Here is a 16,910-nt window from a genome sequence, read left to right as displayed (position 1 = left end):
ATTTCAGCTGCCAGACACATTAAACTTCCTAATTTAACAAAATTAAAAGTGGAAAGTAAAATCAGTCCGTGCTGTCCTTCTATTCCTGCTTTCTTTTGTGGGACAAGAAGTGAAGAGTAATCCAGATGTGATGACCTACTCTTAGTAACAGTGCAAGGTTGCAGAGAAAGAAAACATGTACACTCTCATATTTTGCAAAGGAATAGATGACTATGGAAGAGAAATTTCTGCTTAAATATCACTAAGACTTACAGTATGGATTTCAAAGATATTAAGGGTGAATCTGCGCAAGATTGCAATGAGAAATTCCACACAACAAGAATGATCTACATTTATGTGTCCACAGTATTTATGTGTGGTTTATATGTGATGTTCTATTTTGCTATTAAAACTTTGCATCTCAGAACACTTCTTGTAATCACTAATGTCAACAATGATCATCTCAAAATATGAGTCTATTCAGAAAATTTTACAATACTCATCTGTGGAACAGCAAAAGTGCAATGAATGTTCCCCCTCAGGATGGTTATACATACTGTAGTGATTGTGAATGGAAAACCCATGCCATATGGCTGATCCTGCCATAGAGTCTTCTTGCTGCCTTGCACCTTCCTGCCCTGTAAAAAATCATTTTCCGTTCCTTGAGAAGTACGCTTGCCCAGTTTAAAGGCAGGAAAGCACACAGATTTAGGGCTTTTTATTGTGTTAGATGCCAAGTGCCCATGTCTCTGAGATTACGGTCTGTGGAGACTATAAAGTCACATTTACATTGTTATTAATGAGCTACCTGTACACTTTCATGTGCAAACTGTTGCAATTCGTCACTAAATAGTGGGAATATACTTTTTTTCATGTGTTGATGTGTCATTATGTTTTATGTTTTTTGACTGCCAACAGCTGTACTTCATTCTACATGGAAAACACATTTGGCTTCTTTTCTTCAAGGTTCATCTTCAGAATTACATTCAGTAGTTGCTTCCAGAAGTATTTTTGACACAGTGGAATCTCCTTGGGACTTATGCTTTTTTCTTTGGGAAAGTGATAATATAATACTAGTGCAACGATTTTTTATAAAATTACATTTCCACTACTTTCATCAGAAAGCTACAGTTCTGCAGTTTATGCATAAAATTACTTTTCAATCTCAGGTTAAACTTTGTCGCATACATATGTTTATGGATGGTGCAAATATACATTTATTTCTTTTCTACTATTTTAGGCCAGAGGAATAGACATATGAAATGTTTTAATTTAATCACTGTACCTTAGTAAACTTTGGAATACATGCCTATCACTTAGTCTGCTGAAAAGTCATTAGTAAATATTAAGAGGCTTTAAGAAATTTAACCTATATAAAAAGGTCATACTATATTTTGTAGAGGCAGGGCAGAACTGAGGTTGTTTAGCATGACCATTAATTTAATGCTCTTTAAAAATTACATTTGTGTTATTTTTAGTATAAATTATGTATTCACTTACTACATCTCAGCAAATTTTCTGGTATGAGCATATAAGTTTACTAACTAATCACTGTTTATTTTCTTCATTTAAATTGTGAATCCATAAGTAAACTAAAACCCAATAAAATTTACGATGCCTTCTTTCACTGTGGTAACTGCTTAATGTTTTAGTGATATGCTTGCTTTTATACCCCTTTCTTTCAGACAACTGATCTCAGACAATGTTTATTTCTATGGGTAAGAGGTCTTTGTATCATTTAAAATCTTTTAAACTACAATGACAATTTGAAGTGTATATGTAGGTACCCTGAAGAAATATATCCACTTGCAGTTACTTTCAATTGGGTCTAAATCTGCCAGGCAGAAATTATTTTGTTGTCCTGTTCTGCACCTATGTAATCAATAGTTAGCACCTACTTTTTAAGAAAAAATATTACTCTTTCTCGCAGCTTTTGTAACACAGGAAAATTATGCCTATTGGAGAAATTTTATAAATACCATATGGAGATAGAAACAACACTACCCGAGGTGAATCATATTGAAAATTCCCATTTAGTCTTGCTAATTTTTTTGAAAATATTGAATGCAAGAAGTCATAGAATTTCCTTCATAAAGAAGATTTACTCTTTTGATAGATGTCTTTCTTTTGTGATACATTATTTCATTATACAGGGACTATTTTAAATGTGGAAGTTGTATGAAAATGTCAGGGATTTGGAAACAGGAAAAAAGGGAAAAAAGCAATATATTTTAGGTAAATACGTTTAGTCACTTGAATGTAGAATAATAAAAGAAGAAATGCGAGCCTGTTAAGTTGTGATCCATGTGATCCAGTTTTAGGAAGAAAAATCCTTTCCTCTGGTATATCAAAGATAATTAGGGGTATAAAACAACTACTTTGAAGGGAGCTGCCTGACTATGCTTGTGTGGCTAGGTTTGCATGAAAAAATTTTGGTATTTTAGTGTATTTTATTGTGAGCTAATGCCCAGATTTTGAAGTGGAATTTGAAATTATATACCTGAGCAAGACACTAGTAAAAACTCTTTTTCATGTTTCCCTCAGTTTTTCTCATTACTGAGTGAAGAGATGGGATTGTAATGTCAATGATGTCATGAAAACATTAGCAGCCTCAGAGATTACGGCAGTCTTTTGAAGAATGTCTGAGATTACACTCAAGTTGTTTCAAACCCATCATTAAAGAAAATGATCTGGAAACCATTCCTGATCATTTGTCCAGCCATATGAGTTCTAAGTGTATTTTGCAGGCTTTCAAAAATTGTAAGAATATAGTACAAGTATATTCTACATTAAAAATGGTTTATTAGGCATTTTTATACCACTAATTATATATTTTAATACTTTTGAATTTAACTGAATTTTTATTTAATGTGACCAAGAACTTGACTAACCTTGGCATCTTTCTCATATAATAATGATTGAGGCCAATAATGTACTTCATTGAACTCTTTGTTGTTGTTCATCATGGAGTATTTTCAGATCCCTGACATCACAGAATGGTTGAGGTTGGAAGGGACCTTTGGAGGTCATCTAGTCCAACCCCCCTGCTCAAGCAGAGCCATCTACAGCAGATTGTTCAGGACCATGTCTAGTCAGCTTTTGAATATCTCCAAGGAGGGACACTCTACAATCTCTCTGGTCATCCTGACAGCAACCCAGCTACTTCAAGATTGCCTTCAATATATTGCAACTACGACAAACTCTTTATTAAAGTGTCCCACATTTAAGCAAAAGGGGTACCAATGTTGATGGTATAAATCACAAACGCCTAGAGAACAATTCCAAGTTTTTGTAGTTACTAGTGACTTACCTTATGATTCCACTGGGAGCAGGGCTTCATTCAGGAACATAGACATTCTTTCAGTTTTTATCAGAAAGCAAAGAAGCCTGACTCTGAGTATGAACTCTCAAAGGAAGTCTCATATATGAATGCTCACAGGCTGTTTGAATACTGTAAATTCTGAAAAAATAGTATACATGTAGGTTGTGTTATTCTAACAATGGAAGCATGTGATCGTTCTACTGCTTTTTATGTACATGAACTAGTGAAGTAAAGTCTTTTTATTCCCTCAGTATAATATCCTGAGGCAAACCAGCTGTACTTTACATTGTGTTGTGTGTTTTTATATGTTAATTGATGTGTATTTATAAAGACATGGTAATACTAACATAGCTCTCTTGTTTAAATGCAGCTTCCTGAACGTTTGTAGAGTTCCCCAAAAAAAAACTCCGATGTGTTCTTGATCTGAAATACAACCAGCACATGACCAGCTTCTGAAGTTTAAAGAAAGTAAAAGGAAACTTTACATATGTGCATGGATATGAACTCATGCATATATAGGCCCATATAAACATGCATTGTTAATGTAAGGCATGATTTTATCAATGGGAGGTAAAGCAAGGTTATAGTAGAAGAGGAAACATTCATGGTATGTTTCCTTTTTTCCCAATGGGAGCACATGTGCACATTCACAAAGTGGGTGGGTGTTCTATTACCACTTGAAGTCAGAGACTTTGTAACCTAGGTCATTTCAAGAAAATGCACATATATCCCACTCCTTCTTGGGACAGGGGTATTGTTTATATGTATGATGTTTGCTTTTACACACGGAGTTTTTGTCAGTTCATTTGTGTGCTTGCCACAGAAATGGATGTTTTCTTGGTTTGCTTATTTTTGTTTTTCTTTTCTTCCTATGCATTGTGACCAGTATGGTTTCTCCTGTTTCTTACTACAAAATGGTTTTGAACTATAGCTTTTAGTACTGTTCTTTCCTGAACTTCTTGGCTCTCTTTTTCTTTCTTTTTTCTCTAAGCAATTTTTTTTTTTTATAAACTGTCTGCACAGTGGTTACCCTGTTGAGAGACTGTTCTCTCCTTTTGGCTTCTTCTCAAAGTCAGTTGTCTTGACGACATTATGTCATACTGAGCAAGATGGCACTGCCAAAGCTCTTGGTATTAGAGATGTACTTTTCATCTTCTGGCTTTATATAGGCTGGTGATGGGCACATGCACTGTTTTGATTATCTTAGAGACTCCCATAACTCAGATCAATGAAAAAGCATACCCAAAAAGCAGGAGTAACAACCTAAATTTTTTTAACTCTAAACTCTGAACTTCATTTATTGACTGGGGAGGCAGGCAGATAGTGCAAGAAAACCAAAACTGCTCACTGTGTCGCCCAAGAATGATGGCAACACCAACTGTTCAAAAATCAACCACAAAATGAAGTGATAAGCCTAAAAATTACCTAAGGAAATCTGTTCAGAACAAGACCCATTGTCCTTCTTTAGGACTTCTTAGTTTAGAGAGGAGTCTTCCAAAGCTTACTCTGTTTGTGCAACGTCTTCATGAGCAGCTTAGTTAGCCATTATTATTATTATTAGCTAATATTGCTATTTTGAGCAGCAAAGATCTCTCATGGCTTCCTCCTCCTAGAGCAAACTAATGACTCTTACCTTTTCTTAATGATCAATATCTGTTGGCATGTGCTTATCTATAAGACTTCAGCAACATAAAGAGGATTTACATGAAAAATGTGAAAAGTCAAGTAAACTATGTCTTGAAAAAAGGCCCAATATTGCAAAAATAAAATTATTTTTAGCTATAAATATGACAAGAATCAAAAGCATAAGTGAGCTGTTGTGAGTTAACAAGAAGACTAAGATAATGTAGTGTGACCGAAAAGTCCAAAATATTTCTGTTCTTCATTTCTTAGTGATGTTGGTACAATGGAAAGAAAATGGGAGCCAAAGGCAATTACTGGCATAGAAACAAAAACGATTTTGTCTGTGATAGAAATAAAATTGAAATAGCTTAGTGTGATTAGCATGATACCTCTAATTAAGGCAAATTAGAAAACCTCTTCTTGGAATACAGGCATAATTTGCACATTAAGTCATACCTCCAATTGCCAGGTTTTGTACTAAGTGCATCGAATGAAAGATGGTATCATAATAATGTGAGACGTCAATTTTTATGGTTTGTCCAATCTACATAAGTGCTACTAAGTCATCACATGGGGCACTGTGTTCAGTTTTGGGCATTGAATTTAAATAAATACTGGCCTCAAGAAATGGTGTCTGTTATTTGACTCCAAGAGGCTTGATGCAAGCACAAGCTAGTCTTTGCCAAAGAGGGCCAATCTTTTGTGTATAAGGACTCTAAGATTTGGCAATTTGAGAAATTTGTGTAGAATAATATGTCATAAAGTGCATTACTGGTGAGAGTAAAACCACAAAATCACCCTTGTCAGTTCTCACATGATGAGGGAAACAATTTTGATTCTTACGCTCTCTGTGGCACTTGTGTGTCAAGTATCATTAGTACTATGTTGCGTTCTTTGTGCCCCTCCACCAGGCCCTGCTCAAGGCTGAGTTTGTCAGTAGGTCCCTCGTGCATGAATGAGCTGAGCAGTATGTGAATTCCCAGTCTAGGAAGGATTGCCATGTTGCTGTGCTGCAGTCAGATGAGTAAATGGAAACTAAGTGGTACATTTGTTCTCTACCAGAAGAATCAGCATGGGCTACCATGTAATCTGGGGCTGGGCACACCATAAAATGGGATATCCATCCATTTCAGTGAGTGAGGCAAGTGTCCCAAGGGATACAGGAGCTGTACGGACTGCTGGCCAAGCTGGATTGAAACCTTGCGGTCTGCAGAAATGAGAAATATAAGATTTTGTTGTCAGAGTTGTGTTCGCCTTTTGTCTTCTGAAGCTACCTCAGCTCTGTTTTTCAAACAAATCAAAATACTTCAAGCTCTTAATTTGATAGGAAACTTGCTAATTAGTTTAGTGGAAGTATGTTTATGTAAGTAAGTCCTCTGAAGTTGCTGTTGGCTTTCTGTACATCTGTAGTCTTTCAAATGAAGTCAGAACAACTGATGAAGAGGCTTACATATATTTACTGTAAGTTAAAGATGTTGATTACAGTCCTGGAGCCCAGAAAGTCAATTGGAGTTTGACTTTATTATTCTAAGGAATAAAATTGCTGCCTTAGATAGGGAAGCCTGTTTAGAAATTTAAATGACTGAATGCATTGGAAAGAAGTAATGGTTTGCCCGAACCTCAGATGTGAGTATGGATCAGACATAATTGGCTCATACTTGTTTTGAAACTTCTCTTTCTTATTTTTTTTTTTTAATCTTGAATAATTTCATTAGTATTTATTGTGTTTTATTCCTCTTGTCTGTTTCTTAACCCAGGAAAAGATTAAATAAGTTCTTCAGCTTTCCTGGGTTTTGTTGTTCCTTTCAGTTCTTCCTTGTTGAATTTTTATGTATGTAGTTTCTTAATTTGAGACCTGAAATATGCAGTAAGACACTTACCATGCCTGCCTTTTGAACAAATGTTTGGCAGGCAACTAGTCTGTTGGTTTTTTTTTTCTTGGACTCTTCATTGTGATTACATAAGATCCATTTCAAATTATACTCCCAAAACTGGAAGTACTGATTATACAGATTTTTTTTTTCTTTATTTAGCCCTATCCACTCTAGATTTCCTCACTAATATTTTCTACTGGATCTAAATAATTTGAAGAAAATTTACCAGATTTTTTTTTTTTAATGTAGATAAACTGAATGACACATAAATGTGTGATTTCAATTAAAAGTGAAAAAGAAGGATGTGCATTTGAAAAGACTGTATAATTCTGATGGAAGGTTACTTTAGGAATTTATATATAGTATATTTACCTAATTCCATTACTGTTGTAATTACACCAATGGCAAATCGAAAATCTATGTCTTATACTGAAAATTGTTTAACAATGATATCTGTGATTCCAAAGCAAGACACTAAGCTACATGTCTAAAATGATGATATGTAAAACTTAAATACCTTTGTGGTATGGAAGGTGAATTGTGGTGTTCTCTTGTTACAAGAGATGCAGTCTGTAGAGAACTTTCCCTTGTAATCACAAAACAGAGTAATGAATTGCACTTTGCTTCATTACTGTGTTTTCATACCATGACCGTGTCCTGGGTGTATTGTTTCTGGCAGAGAAAAGAGTAGTTTATCCTCTAGTGTCACCCCTGTTTCCTTGGTACAAACACACTCCCAGTAGCAGAGTGAGCCCTTCCTGCCATTTTGAAGCAAGTAATATAATGCGTTTGATAAACACTAACCTGACACAGAATTAGCTGCTTCAAACTGTCAGTCTCCATGCATTCTGCGAGCAGTCCCCTGAGGTGTTAGACCACTGGGATGGAGGGTCTGTTGAAACAGAACTTTATTCTGGATCCAAATTTCATAAATAGAACACTGTATCAAAAAACATTTGTACTTAGTGAGTCCTTTCCTAAGTTCATTTTTTATTGCTAAGATGTTTAGGAGTTTTAAGCTAAGTATCCTTTTCCCTTCAGCTTTCTGCTTGCTGTGAAATCAATAACAAGAATATTAATACGTTTTGACGTGAAAACAGGTATGACGTCATAAAGCCCAAGCCAATATAATGGTTTAATTAAAAATAAAAAGCTGGGAGAAAGAAAATATCTGTAGTGAGAAAATTTCACACTAAAGAAAGGAATAAATTATTTATTTAGGTTAATGATACAAATTTTGTATGAAACACTCTCCCAGTAGTTCACCTGTCAAACAACACTTCATATATGAGAGTCCTTAAAACATTAATGTTATTTTTGTTGAACCATTCTCCAATGTTGCCACTGCTCACCCAATCCTTGTATTAAGTCTGACTTATTTTTATTTTCAGTTATTTTTTAAGTTCTCTCTTTTTGTTTGCATTTCAGCAGCTGGGATTTACTGTAATGTTATGTATTTAGTTGTATAGGGAAAATTTATCACTACTTTGTTCTAGTACTCTGCACACATGAGGCCCTACTGCCAAAACGGCATACTTTATGGAACTGAAATATGTAATATGGCCTATTAAAAGAAAAATAGCATTTGTGGGGCTATGTAACTTGTCATTAATAGCATAGTAACATCACCCTATCATTAGGCACTACTTAGTCACTCACCTCCCTCCGACCCTGAATACGGGAGATAATCAAAAGAGAAGGGAGAAACTGGTGGATGAAGATAAACACAGTTTAATAAAATAACAAAATACTAATATGCTACTAGTGACAATATATATAGAACAGAAATAGAATATAAGATAAAAGATACTCAGTGTAGTTCCTCTGAGGGATAGGATCCCATCATCCAGCTGCAGGCTCAAGTTTTTCTGTGAAGATCAACTGAAAAGTTGCAATTGCAAATCAGTTTGGTAAGGTTATTTTTTTTTTTTTAATCTTTCTTTCATAAGGACAGAAATGCTTAGCTTGTAAGCAGAACAATGCAGTGTGTGATGGCCTCTGGCATAGCACTTTTTGGTTCTATGAAAAATCAATGATTCTTGTTTTGAATAGATTTTATAGGTATTGATTTTTGATGTTCTGATATGTAAGTTGTTTATACAAAAATCACTTGAGGAAAAAAAATAATAGAGACTTTTTTTTTTTTTCCCCTAATGTTTTCAGTATTTGCACATAGAGCAGAAAGATGGTCCAGATGACCTCCTTGGGTCTTGTAAAAATTCAATTTGTTTATGATTATTTTATTTTCAATTGAAAATTAAACAAAGTTTCTATATTATCTCCTAGAATAATGAATCTTGATTTAGAATAGAAACCATCTCTGATTTCTGAGCTTAGGTCATTTTTTTGTGATAAGATGAAATAAAAATAAAAGCATTTTCTTTTTTTCCACAAGACAAATGGGTACAGAAACCCAGAAAGGATACATTACTTAGTTATTCTATAGATATATCATCTTTCCAATAAAAAGTTAAAGAGGTAGATAAGGTGCTCATAGAAGTCTTTGGAAAGATGTAATAGTCTTGGATAGCTGTAAAAAATACAGTTGAAAGAATTAGATTGGACAGTTCTGGGTAGTCTATACTTTAAGATTACACAAGTGAGAGTGAGAAAGAAGAAAATAAGAGAACAAAATTCAGTGTTTTGGGACATAACAGTTGTGAGAGATTAAAAGCATTTCTCACTGGAGATGTTGAAGGAAGGAACACAAAGCCAAGAAGATAATTTATTGACCACAGAGCTACTTTATCCAAAGGAAGAAAACAAATGAGTAAACACGTCAAACAAAGAACAGATCAAGAAAAACAAGGATGAGAAAAGTTCACCAGATGAACTGGTTAGAGCATGAGATACATATTTGGTTCCAGCTCTTCAGATTTTTATCACTAGTATGAATAACTGTAAACCCAAATATGCAAGGATGCATGTAAATATGCATGTAAAAATATCGAGTAAAAGGTACCATTTGTAGATCATCACTTTCTTAGCTACAGCAGGTTTTCAAGTATTTGTTTGTAGAAATAATTGCAGAAAATACTATTACTCTTATTTTGTAATTAGGGTTTTGTGAGACTAGCAGTTGAAGGCTCTTTATTCATGTCTTTGAGACTTGCCTTTTCATAAAGGTTTGTGGACTTTTTCAATGTACTTTCTTGAAAACGAAATTCTTATAATACATTTGACACCAATAAAATCAGAAAACTACATTTGTTGGTATGCTTGATTTAAATCATAGTATTTTCCATCTTCATTTATTCCAGCTCTTTCTTATTTCCTCCACGCTCCCTTCTTGAGTCATACACAGTGAAATCTGTTTGACTCTCTATGTGGTTTAAACATATGCTTTGGTTTTACAGACTGTTGATGTGTTAGTGGATGTTGACACAAATTTGAAAATAGATGGAAAAGAAAAATCTAAGTAAAATGGGATTTTCAGATTAGCTGGGTTGAGAAGAGTCTATAGGTTAAGTTGTTCCTTTTTAGAAATGAATCCTGGACCTCTTAACATAGAAGTAACTTAAATATCTTCTTAATGATCTTCATTCAGTTCATTGCCCTAAAGCAAATTTCGGTCACTGGAAAGATCTATATTAAAGCCATATGTTCTTTTCTTTTGAACTGCAGCTCACCACAGCCACCTTGGATGGCAAACTCCAATTGTTTCTACCCTGACATTTGCCAGCGTGTGGAGCTTTGGCCCTGGTGCTCTGAGAATAACGACTTGCTGAGAGAAAGGAGGCTGGTAACTGGCCATAGGCAAGCAGCATCATATTCCCTTTTAAACTACAGTTTTCTTCTGACTTTGTTTTCTGCAAGTTCCTCAAGCTGTTCTCAAAGTTTCTCTGTTGTACAATCTGTTACCTTTTTGTAAAAATAAGGCCAAAGGATCAAGAAAAGAAAGAGACTACACATTCTAATTTCATTCTAGCAAATCACCACAGAAGTGGCTTTCAGAGAACTTCTTGTGTGCTTATTGTTAGGTGTATTCTGTAGTGCTTTGCTAGACTGGGACCACTTTACTCTAGATTGAAGTTGCAGTTAAAATAACAACTCTTCAATTTTTAAAGCTAGATCTACTTGTCACCAAATATTTAAATTAATCTGAAAGAGAGAAGAATTGTATGTCTGAAATGGTGTGAGAGTCCTTCTGTTGTACTCCTTTGGGGTTACTGGAATCAGCATGGCTGTGGTTTGAAGGCACAATTTTACTGGTTTACCCTTTATCCTACATTCTGTAAATTTCTTAGGGAATATGTCAGAAAGATATCTTTAAAATATTACCTTGTTGCTACAGTCTGATATTAATAAAACAGCTTTAAATGTAATAAACTATTTATTTTAATAACTTTTTTAATTAAGTAATGTGAAAATTAAGTTATGCGGAAAAAAAATCCTTTCTTGTATTCTTCCTAGTTTACTTTTCTTGATCTTAGAAAAGATTTGTTTTTTTTAAAAACTAGGCATTCTAAGTGTTCATTAACTCTAGATAAGAGTAGAGAGCATGTACATGACTGGTGGAAGGAGATAATTTATACACATAATATTTAGCATAAAAAATCAAGATATTTTTATAAGTTTTTAAATTTCCATAGCAAATATTCTTTTTGAAAATACTACAGCTGTTTTTTTTGCTAAGCAAAATCATATTCAGCTATTTTCCACAACACAGCAGTCTCATCAATAACTATGCAAGTGTTCTAGTTCAGTTAGGTCATATTCAGCAGGAGTCTGAATACCAGAATTGGGATCGGTATGACCAAAGTAATTGTGGAATATTTCACCTGAATACTTTTTCAGTTCAAAATCTGATTAATCAAGAGATCACCTTCTATGCTATGGCTGCCTATTAGTACACTACACTCATGAGTTAGCAGCAAGACTGGACTTTTATCTCCACCACAGGAGTCCTCAGGATGGTCATCTTAAAATTTAATTTGGCTAACTTCCTCATCTGCAGGCTCTGGACTCCACACCAAGAGTCACTATTCAAATATGGAAAAACAGCATGGCCCATAGCAATATTTGCAAGGAAAGTGCTCCTAATCCCTGGGTTGCAAGCTGGTTAGTAGTGACTGACTCTTCAGAGTTTCAAACACTTGCTGAGAAGATGTGAACTGTAATTATGACTATTATTACTTTTTTTTAAGCACCACATATTTTAAACTGAAGAGTAATATTCTCAAGGCAGAGGACACACTCAGAAAAACTCTGAATCCTTACTGCAAGCATGGAGGTTGTCACAATCCCCATGGGACTGAAGTAAAAGAGAAAGGCTTCCATTTGCTAGATCTCCTGCTTTCTAGGACTAACTGTTGTCACTCCCCAGACAGGCAGTGTGTATCCCAAAACCCTCTCTAAATCTTGGGCTAGTTTAACCTCAGTAGGATGAGTTTTTTCCAAATCCAATGTATTATCTTCTTTCCTTAAAGTAAGACTCAGCTGTCTGGTGCTTTCTGGTTACTTTCATCAAGGAATTTTGCTAGACAAAGCAGCCTTTTGGTGCATTTTGGCCATGGCCACAGCATCATCAATCCATGCTGAACAGAGACCTTAATCTCTTCAGGACTTGCAGATATGCAGCTCTTCAGTAGCCCAGGAATTTGTTAACCCCCTTTTTCCTCAGGGGGTGAGAGAGAATCTGTCTTACCACATAGGCACTAGACCTTTTCAAATGGAAATTCACTACAATTTTTTCATATGTTCCAGAAAAGAAAAATAAAAATCCCCCTGGGCTCCACAGAAATGCTTGAATTCTTGTGGTTTTGAGAATGGAAAACTTCAGCTGACACACTTCAAATTTGGCAAAGTTAAGTTCTTGAAAGCAGGTTTTCTAACTGCACATAGGAGGAAAAAACCAGTTGTAGATGCTGTTACCATCTTATGATACTATATTTAAAATTTTCAAAATCACTAGGTTTTTCTTCTGAGATCTTTTTGATAAAAGGACACAGGACAATATGCTTAATTACTAAGGAGCTACAGTCATGAAAGATTACTCTTAATAGAAGCACTATACCATTGATTTTGAACAGGAAAACCTGACAGTTTATATTTTTAATTTCTGACATAAAGACTGAAATGAAGCAGTCCTAAACACAGATAGGAAAAGTTACTGGTTAGTTAAGACAGATAGCATATCTCAGCTATAAAAAATTGACACAGACAGTTGTAAGTGTAAATATTTAACAGGCCACTGTGAGGAATTTTGAGTTTCCTTTCAGACTACTTTTGGAAAAAAAGTGACTATAGTATGTCTCCCAAATATCTTACAAAAATCAGAAGTCTGACTTTGCAGGACTATGTAGCAATATGTGAGGAAAACATCTCACAGAAGAAAGTCTAGTTTCATTAAATATTTATTCTGTCATTATGTAACATCTGTCCTTGAATGTTCTATATGTTGGGGAAAGCAGTGGCGTTTTTGTGATGTTCTGTGTGCTGTTATGTGGGGGACTTTCCCAGCTGAACATCTTCTACTGAATCTCACAGAATTCTTAAAATGTATTAACAAAGCAGTTTGATCTGGTGCTCTAAAGGTCAGAAAGCAGGGGGGTGGTGGGGTATAGCAAGAAATGTCCTGAAGTGGATCGTGTTAAAAACTATTTCAGATTTAGTGGTTTGCAAAATATCAGGTACTACCTATTTTTTTTGTGTGTAGAATGAAAGGAGAAATGGACAAGTTTGGGTTACACTGTGTAGAAGAGGAAGAGCAAGCCCACGAGTGACCTTTGCTTTCCCTTGGCTGTTTCCATTTCCTTAATTCACCATGAAAGAAAGGTGCTTTGGACGTATTCTTCAAGACTATATTGCTTTCTGTTATACACAATGATTACATAGTTAAATACTCCTGGAGTATCTGGAAGTAACCAGTGACACTTATATTTTCTTCCTTCCATTATTCCTTCATTTAATCATACCCAATTATCTTTTTAAAACTGCATTGTGAACAATATTTTCCCCTTTAAATAATGAACAAATCTGTTTGTCTTATGGTATTTTATTGCAGGAAGAAAAAAATATCAATAAAAATTGCCTAAAACAATTTAAAAAAAATGTTGGGGTGTGCATAATAAATAAAAATGAAGTGGTGTGGTATGAATTTGCTATTAATGTAGTTTAGGATGTCTTGCTTCAATGCATGAGGAGCAGTTCTAAAGTACATACCAGCAGAAATGGAAGACTAATGTAGGACCTTCCTTGAAATCCTTGCAGGTTTAAAAGAGTAATCTTATTTAAGGACAGCAGGATATTTCTCTGAGAGTTATTGCTTTTTAACTTATTGTCTAAATTTGGCTTCTACCCACCAGTGTTCCTGTGATCACTTAAGCCAAATTCTGCTTTTCAGAATTCTGCACTTCAGTAAAGCAAGAGTAATTCTGCTTACTCTTGTGAACATGTTGCTGCTTGGAGTGGACTCAGTCTCAGGCATTTTAATGACTTTCAAGGGAGAACAGTATACTTCTATTAATAAATTTTTTTTGGTGACGGAACAGTGTAAACTCTGAAAGCTGGATACACCTGAGGAGGCCTACAGAAAGTTACTGATGACAAGCAAGTTCTGTGTTAACTGTTTTATGTTAATTCTTTATATTTTTGGTGTGAATATGGTATCTTTACATGAAAAAAGATCTTAATCCTAAAGGTAGTGTTTAGCTGAAGGCCTGCTTTGTATATATTTTCATGAAAGCCAAATGTTGCTAAAAGGAAGGTATTGGACTGAACAGAGAGTAAATGATGTGGCATGAATGAGCAGAATTGTAGGCATGATGAATTTGATTTAACATAAAATGGTATACATTCCATTCCCAGATTAAGATCTTCCGGATTAATTTTATGTTGTGGCAAAAGTTAAATGAACCACAATGAAACATTTGCACTGTCTTAGTTAATATACACAAATGAACTCATGTCTTCTATTCAAACAAGAGAGAGCTTTTGATTTGTTGGTTTTGTTTTGCTTTGTTCGATACTGGACAAAAAAAATCTGTTCTGAGCAGGAAAGTATTGTAAGATAATGTGGCAATTAGGTCATCCAGTCACAGAAGAAAGATGAACCCTTGAGAAGTCACCTCCAAAGACCAGCCCACTAGCCCAAAGCATTTCCTTCTGAATAATTTTTGACAGAAGTTTGCCTAAACTGTTCCTCAAAACCTCCGGTGATAGAGATTTCACAGTCTCTCCAGGTGGGAAATCCCCTTGGTGCAATTTAAACCTATTACTGTCTGTCTTAATCCATCATGCACAGGGGATAATTTATTACCTTCTCTTCATAGCAACCTTGTGCATACATGATAATCATTACCCTGTATTCCCTCAGACTTCTATTTTATAGTCTAAACAAAGCCAGGTCCTTCAATCTGTTTTCATAGGTCACACTTGCTAGACCTCTGTTATTTTTTGTTGTTTTCTGTACATTCTCTAGTCCTGTGTTCCTCTTTCTGGAAGTGAAGTGCTCCTGGAACATTACACCACTACATGCTATGTCAGTGCTGTGTAGGCTGAATATATCACGTGGTGCATCTTAAATATGGCACTCATAATTTGACATCCCACTGTGGTGTTAAGTTTATCTACAGCTATGTGGCATCACTTACTCATGTTCACCCCCTAGGTTTTCTGGATCCTGCATAATTTCAGCTCATTTTTCCAGTTGGCCAACATCACATTGAATTCTGATCCCGTGCTTCCAAGTGCCGCCAGCCCCTCCTAATTTATTATAATCTGTAAATTGAATGAATAATTATTCCTGAGTGTGGAAGAAATCAATTGTTTGCTGTTTTGGCTCCTAGTTTATATACTCATTGTCAAGGAAGGTGTTCTTTTTATTTCACTTATCCTAGGTGTGGGCCAGGGGGAGGAAACATTCAGTGAGATAATCAGCTGAAATTACTGTCTTATTCTAGCAATCTGGTGAAGGCAGGGCCCTTCAGCTTTTACTGATGTTGTTGAGGTCAACAGCATGTGAGAGTCATCATTACTTTGCCACAGCTCAAATTTCTTGTTCCATCACTCATCAGGACTTTGTGTAGATTCATTAGTCCTCTGCTGTAAAAAACAATCAATCATGCACTTACATGCAGGCATTTTAGTTTTATATGAAGGCATGGGCTTTGAAACAATTTGTTGACCTTCCTCTCCTGTTAGGTTTAAGAAGGTTCCTGCCACGAGAAAGGTAACTGACCCTTGGACGGGGCATGTCATCCACAATGACTTCATGTTTGTTTTATGCCTAATCTCTGCATTCATTTTAAAAGACTTATTCCTCATTTGTGCTCATAGAATTAAGATGAGTTAAATGTCTGACTTTTCTTCCCTCCAAAGGCCTTTTTATAAAGTAGCACCAAATGCTGCCATTTGGCTGTGTTGATTCAGACTCAGGGAATTCACGTCTTTTGGAAAGGGATGGGGAAGGAAGAAAAAAAAAAGGAAGATGGAGTGGCTAGGGAGAGTGGTTACTAGTCTATTCTTCAAGATAGATTTTTCTGATGTTTTATGTACCTTTCATGTAAAGGCTACAGTGTCCCACTACAGGACTGGCCCTTCTAGGATACCTACTGGAGACTCCTAGCTGCTGTTTCTCTCATTAGTTGTGTCAAATACAGGGAGCCTGGATATTATTACACAATATTTCTCTGAAAAATTGAATTAACAGAAGAAAAGAATTAAACAATTTTCTTAAGGCCAGAGGAAAAATGCAGACTATCTGAAGTAAGCATTTCCCCCACTGTTCCACACTTTTCATGTGGCAATTAATAGCAATAAAAGCAAAGGATGAAAGTTAACCTGATTTTGCTGTGCCTTGTTTCAATTTTAAAACAAGAGAGGATTCCAGAGTTCTGAGCCTTATTAGTCTTAAAGCCCTGTTAATCCAAAGTTTTTTAGTCTCTACATGAAAGAAGAATTCTAATCATCTACAAGCATCACCCAGTGTCCTTCTGCTTGAGGACTGAGATGCAAACAGGCTGTGCTCTGCTCCTACATGGAGTAAGCTTTCGCACTGCCAGATCTTCATGGCACATTCCATTATTTTGAGCCACACTGAGACAGTAAACAAGAAAAAGCAGCTACAGCTTAAATACAGACCCAAATTCAGGGTTCACTGGAATACAAGT

At 35.4% G+C, this 16,910-nt stretch overlaps 1 protein-coding gene across 1 annotated transcript in view; it reads left to right on the top strand.

The window, feature by feature from the left end:
• The window catches only part of WDR27 (WD repeat domain 27), a gene marked incomplete at both ends in the record, with an annotated part of 113,519 nt that extends 103,049 nt beyond the window's left edge, over positions 1-10,470 (top strand). The window contains one exon of the mRNA XM_080341445.1: positions 10,423-10,470. Coding sequence (XP_080197571.1) covers positions 10,423-10,470 — 48 coding nt within the window. The remainder of the gene's footprint in view (positions 1-10,422) is intronic.
• Positions 10,471-16,910: the final 6,440 nt, after the last annotated feature.

This window comes from Nesoenas mayeri (genome assembly GCF_963082525.1).
Source record: "Nesoenas mayeri genome assembly, chromosome: 3".
NCBI classification, from domain to species: domain Eukaryota; kingdom Metazoa; phylum Chordata; class Aves; order Columbiformes; family Columbidae; genus Nesoenas; species Nesoenas mayeri.
The sequence above is the reverse complement of the archived record's forward strand: the minus strand, read 5'-3'. Positions and strand labels throughout refer to the sequence as shown.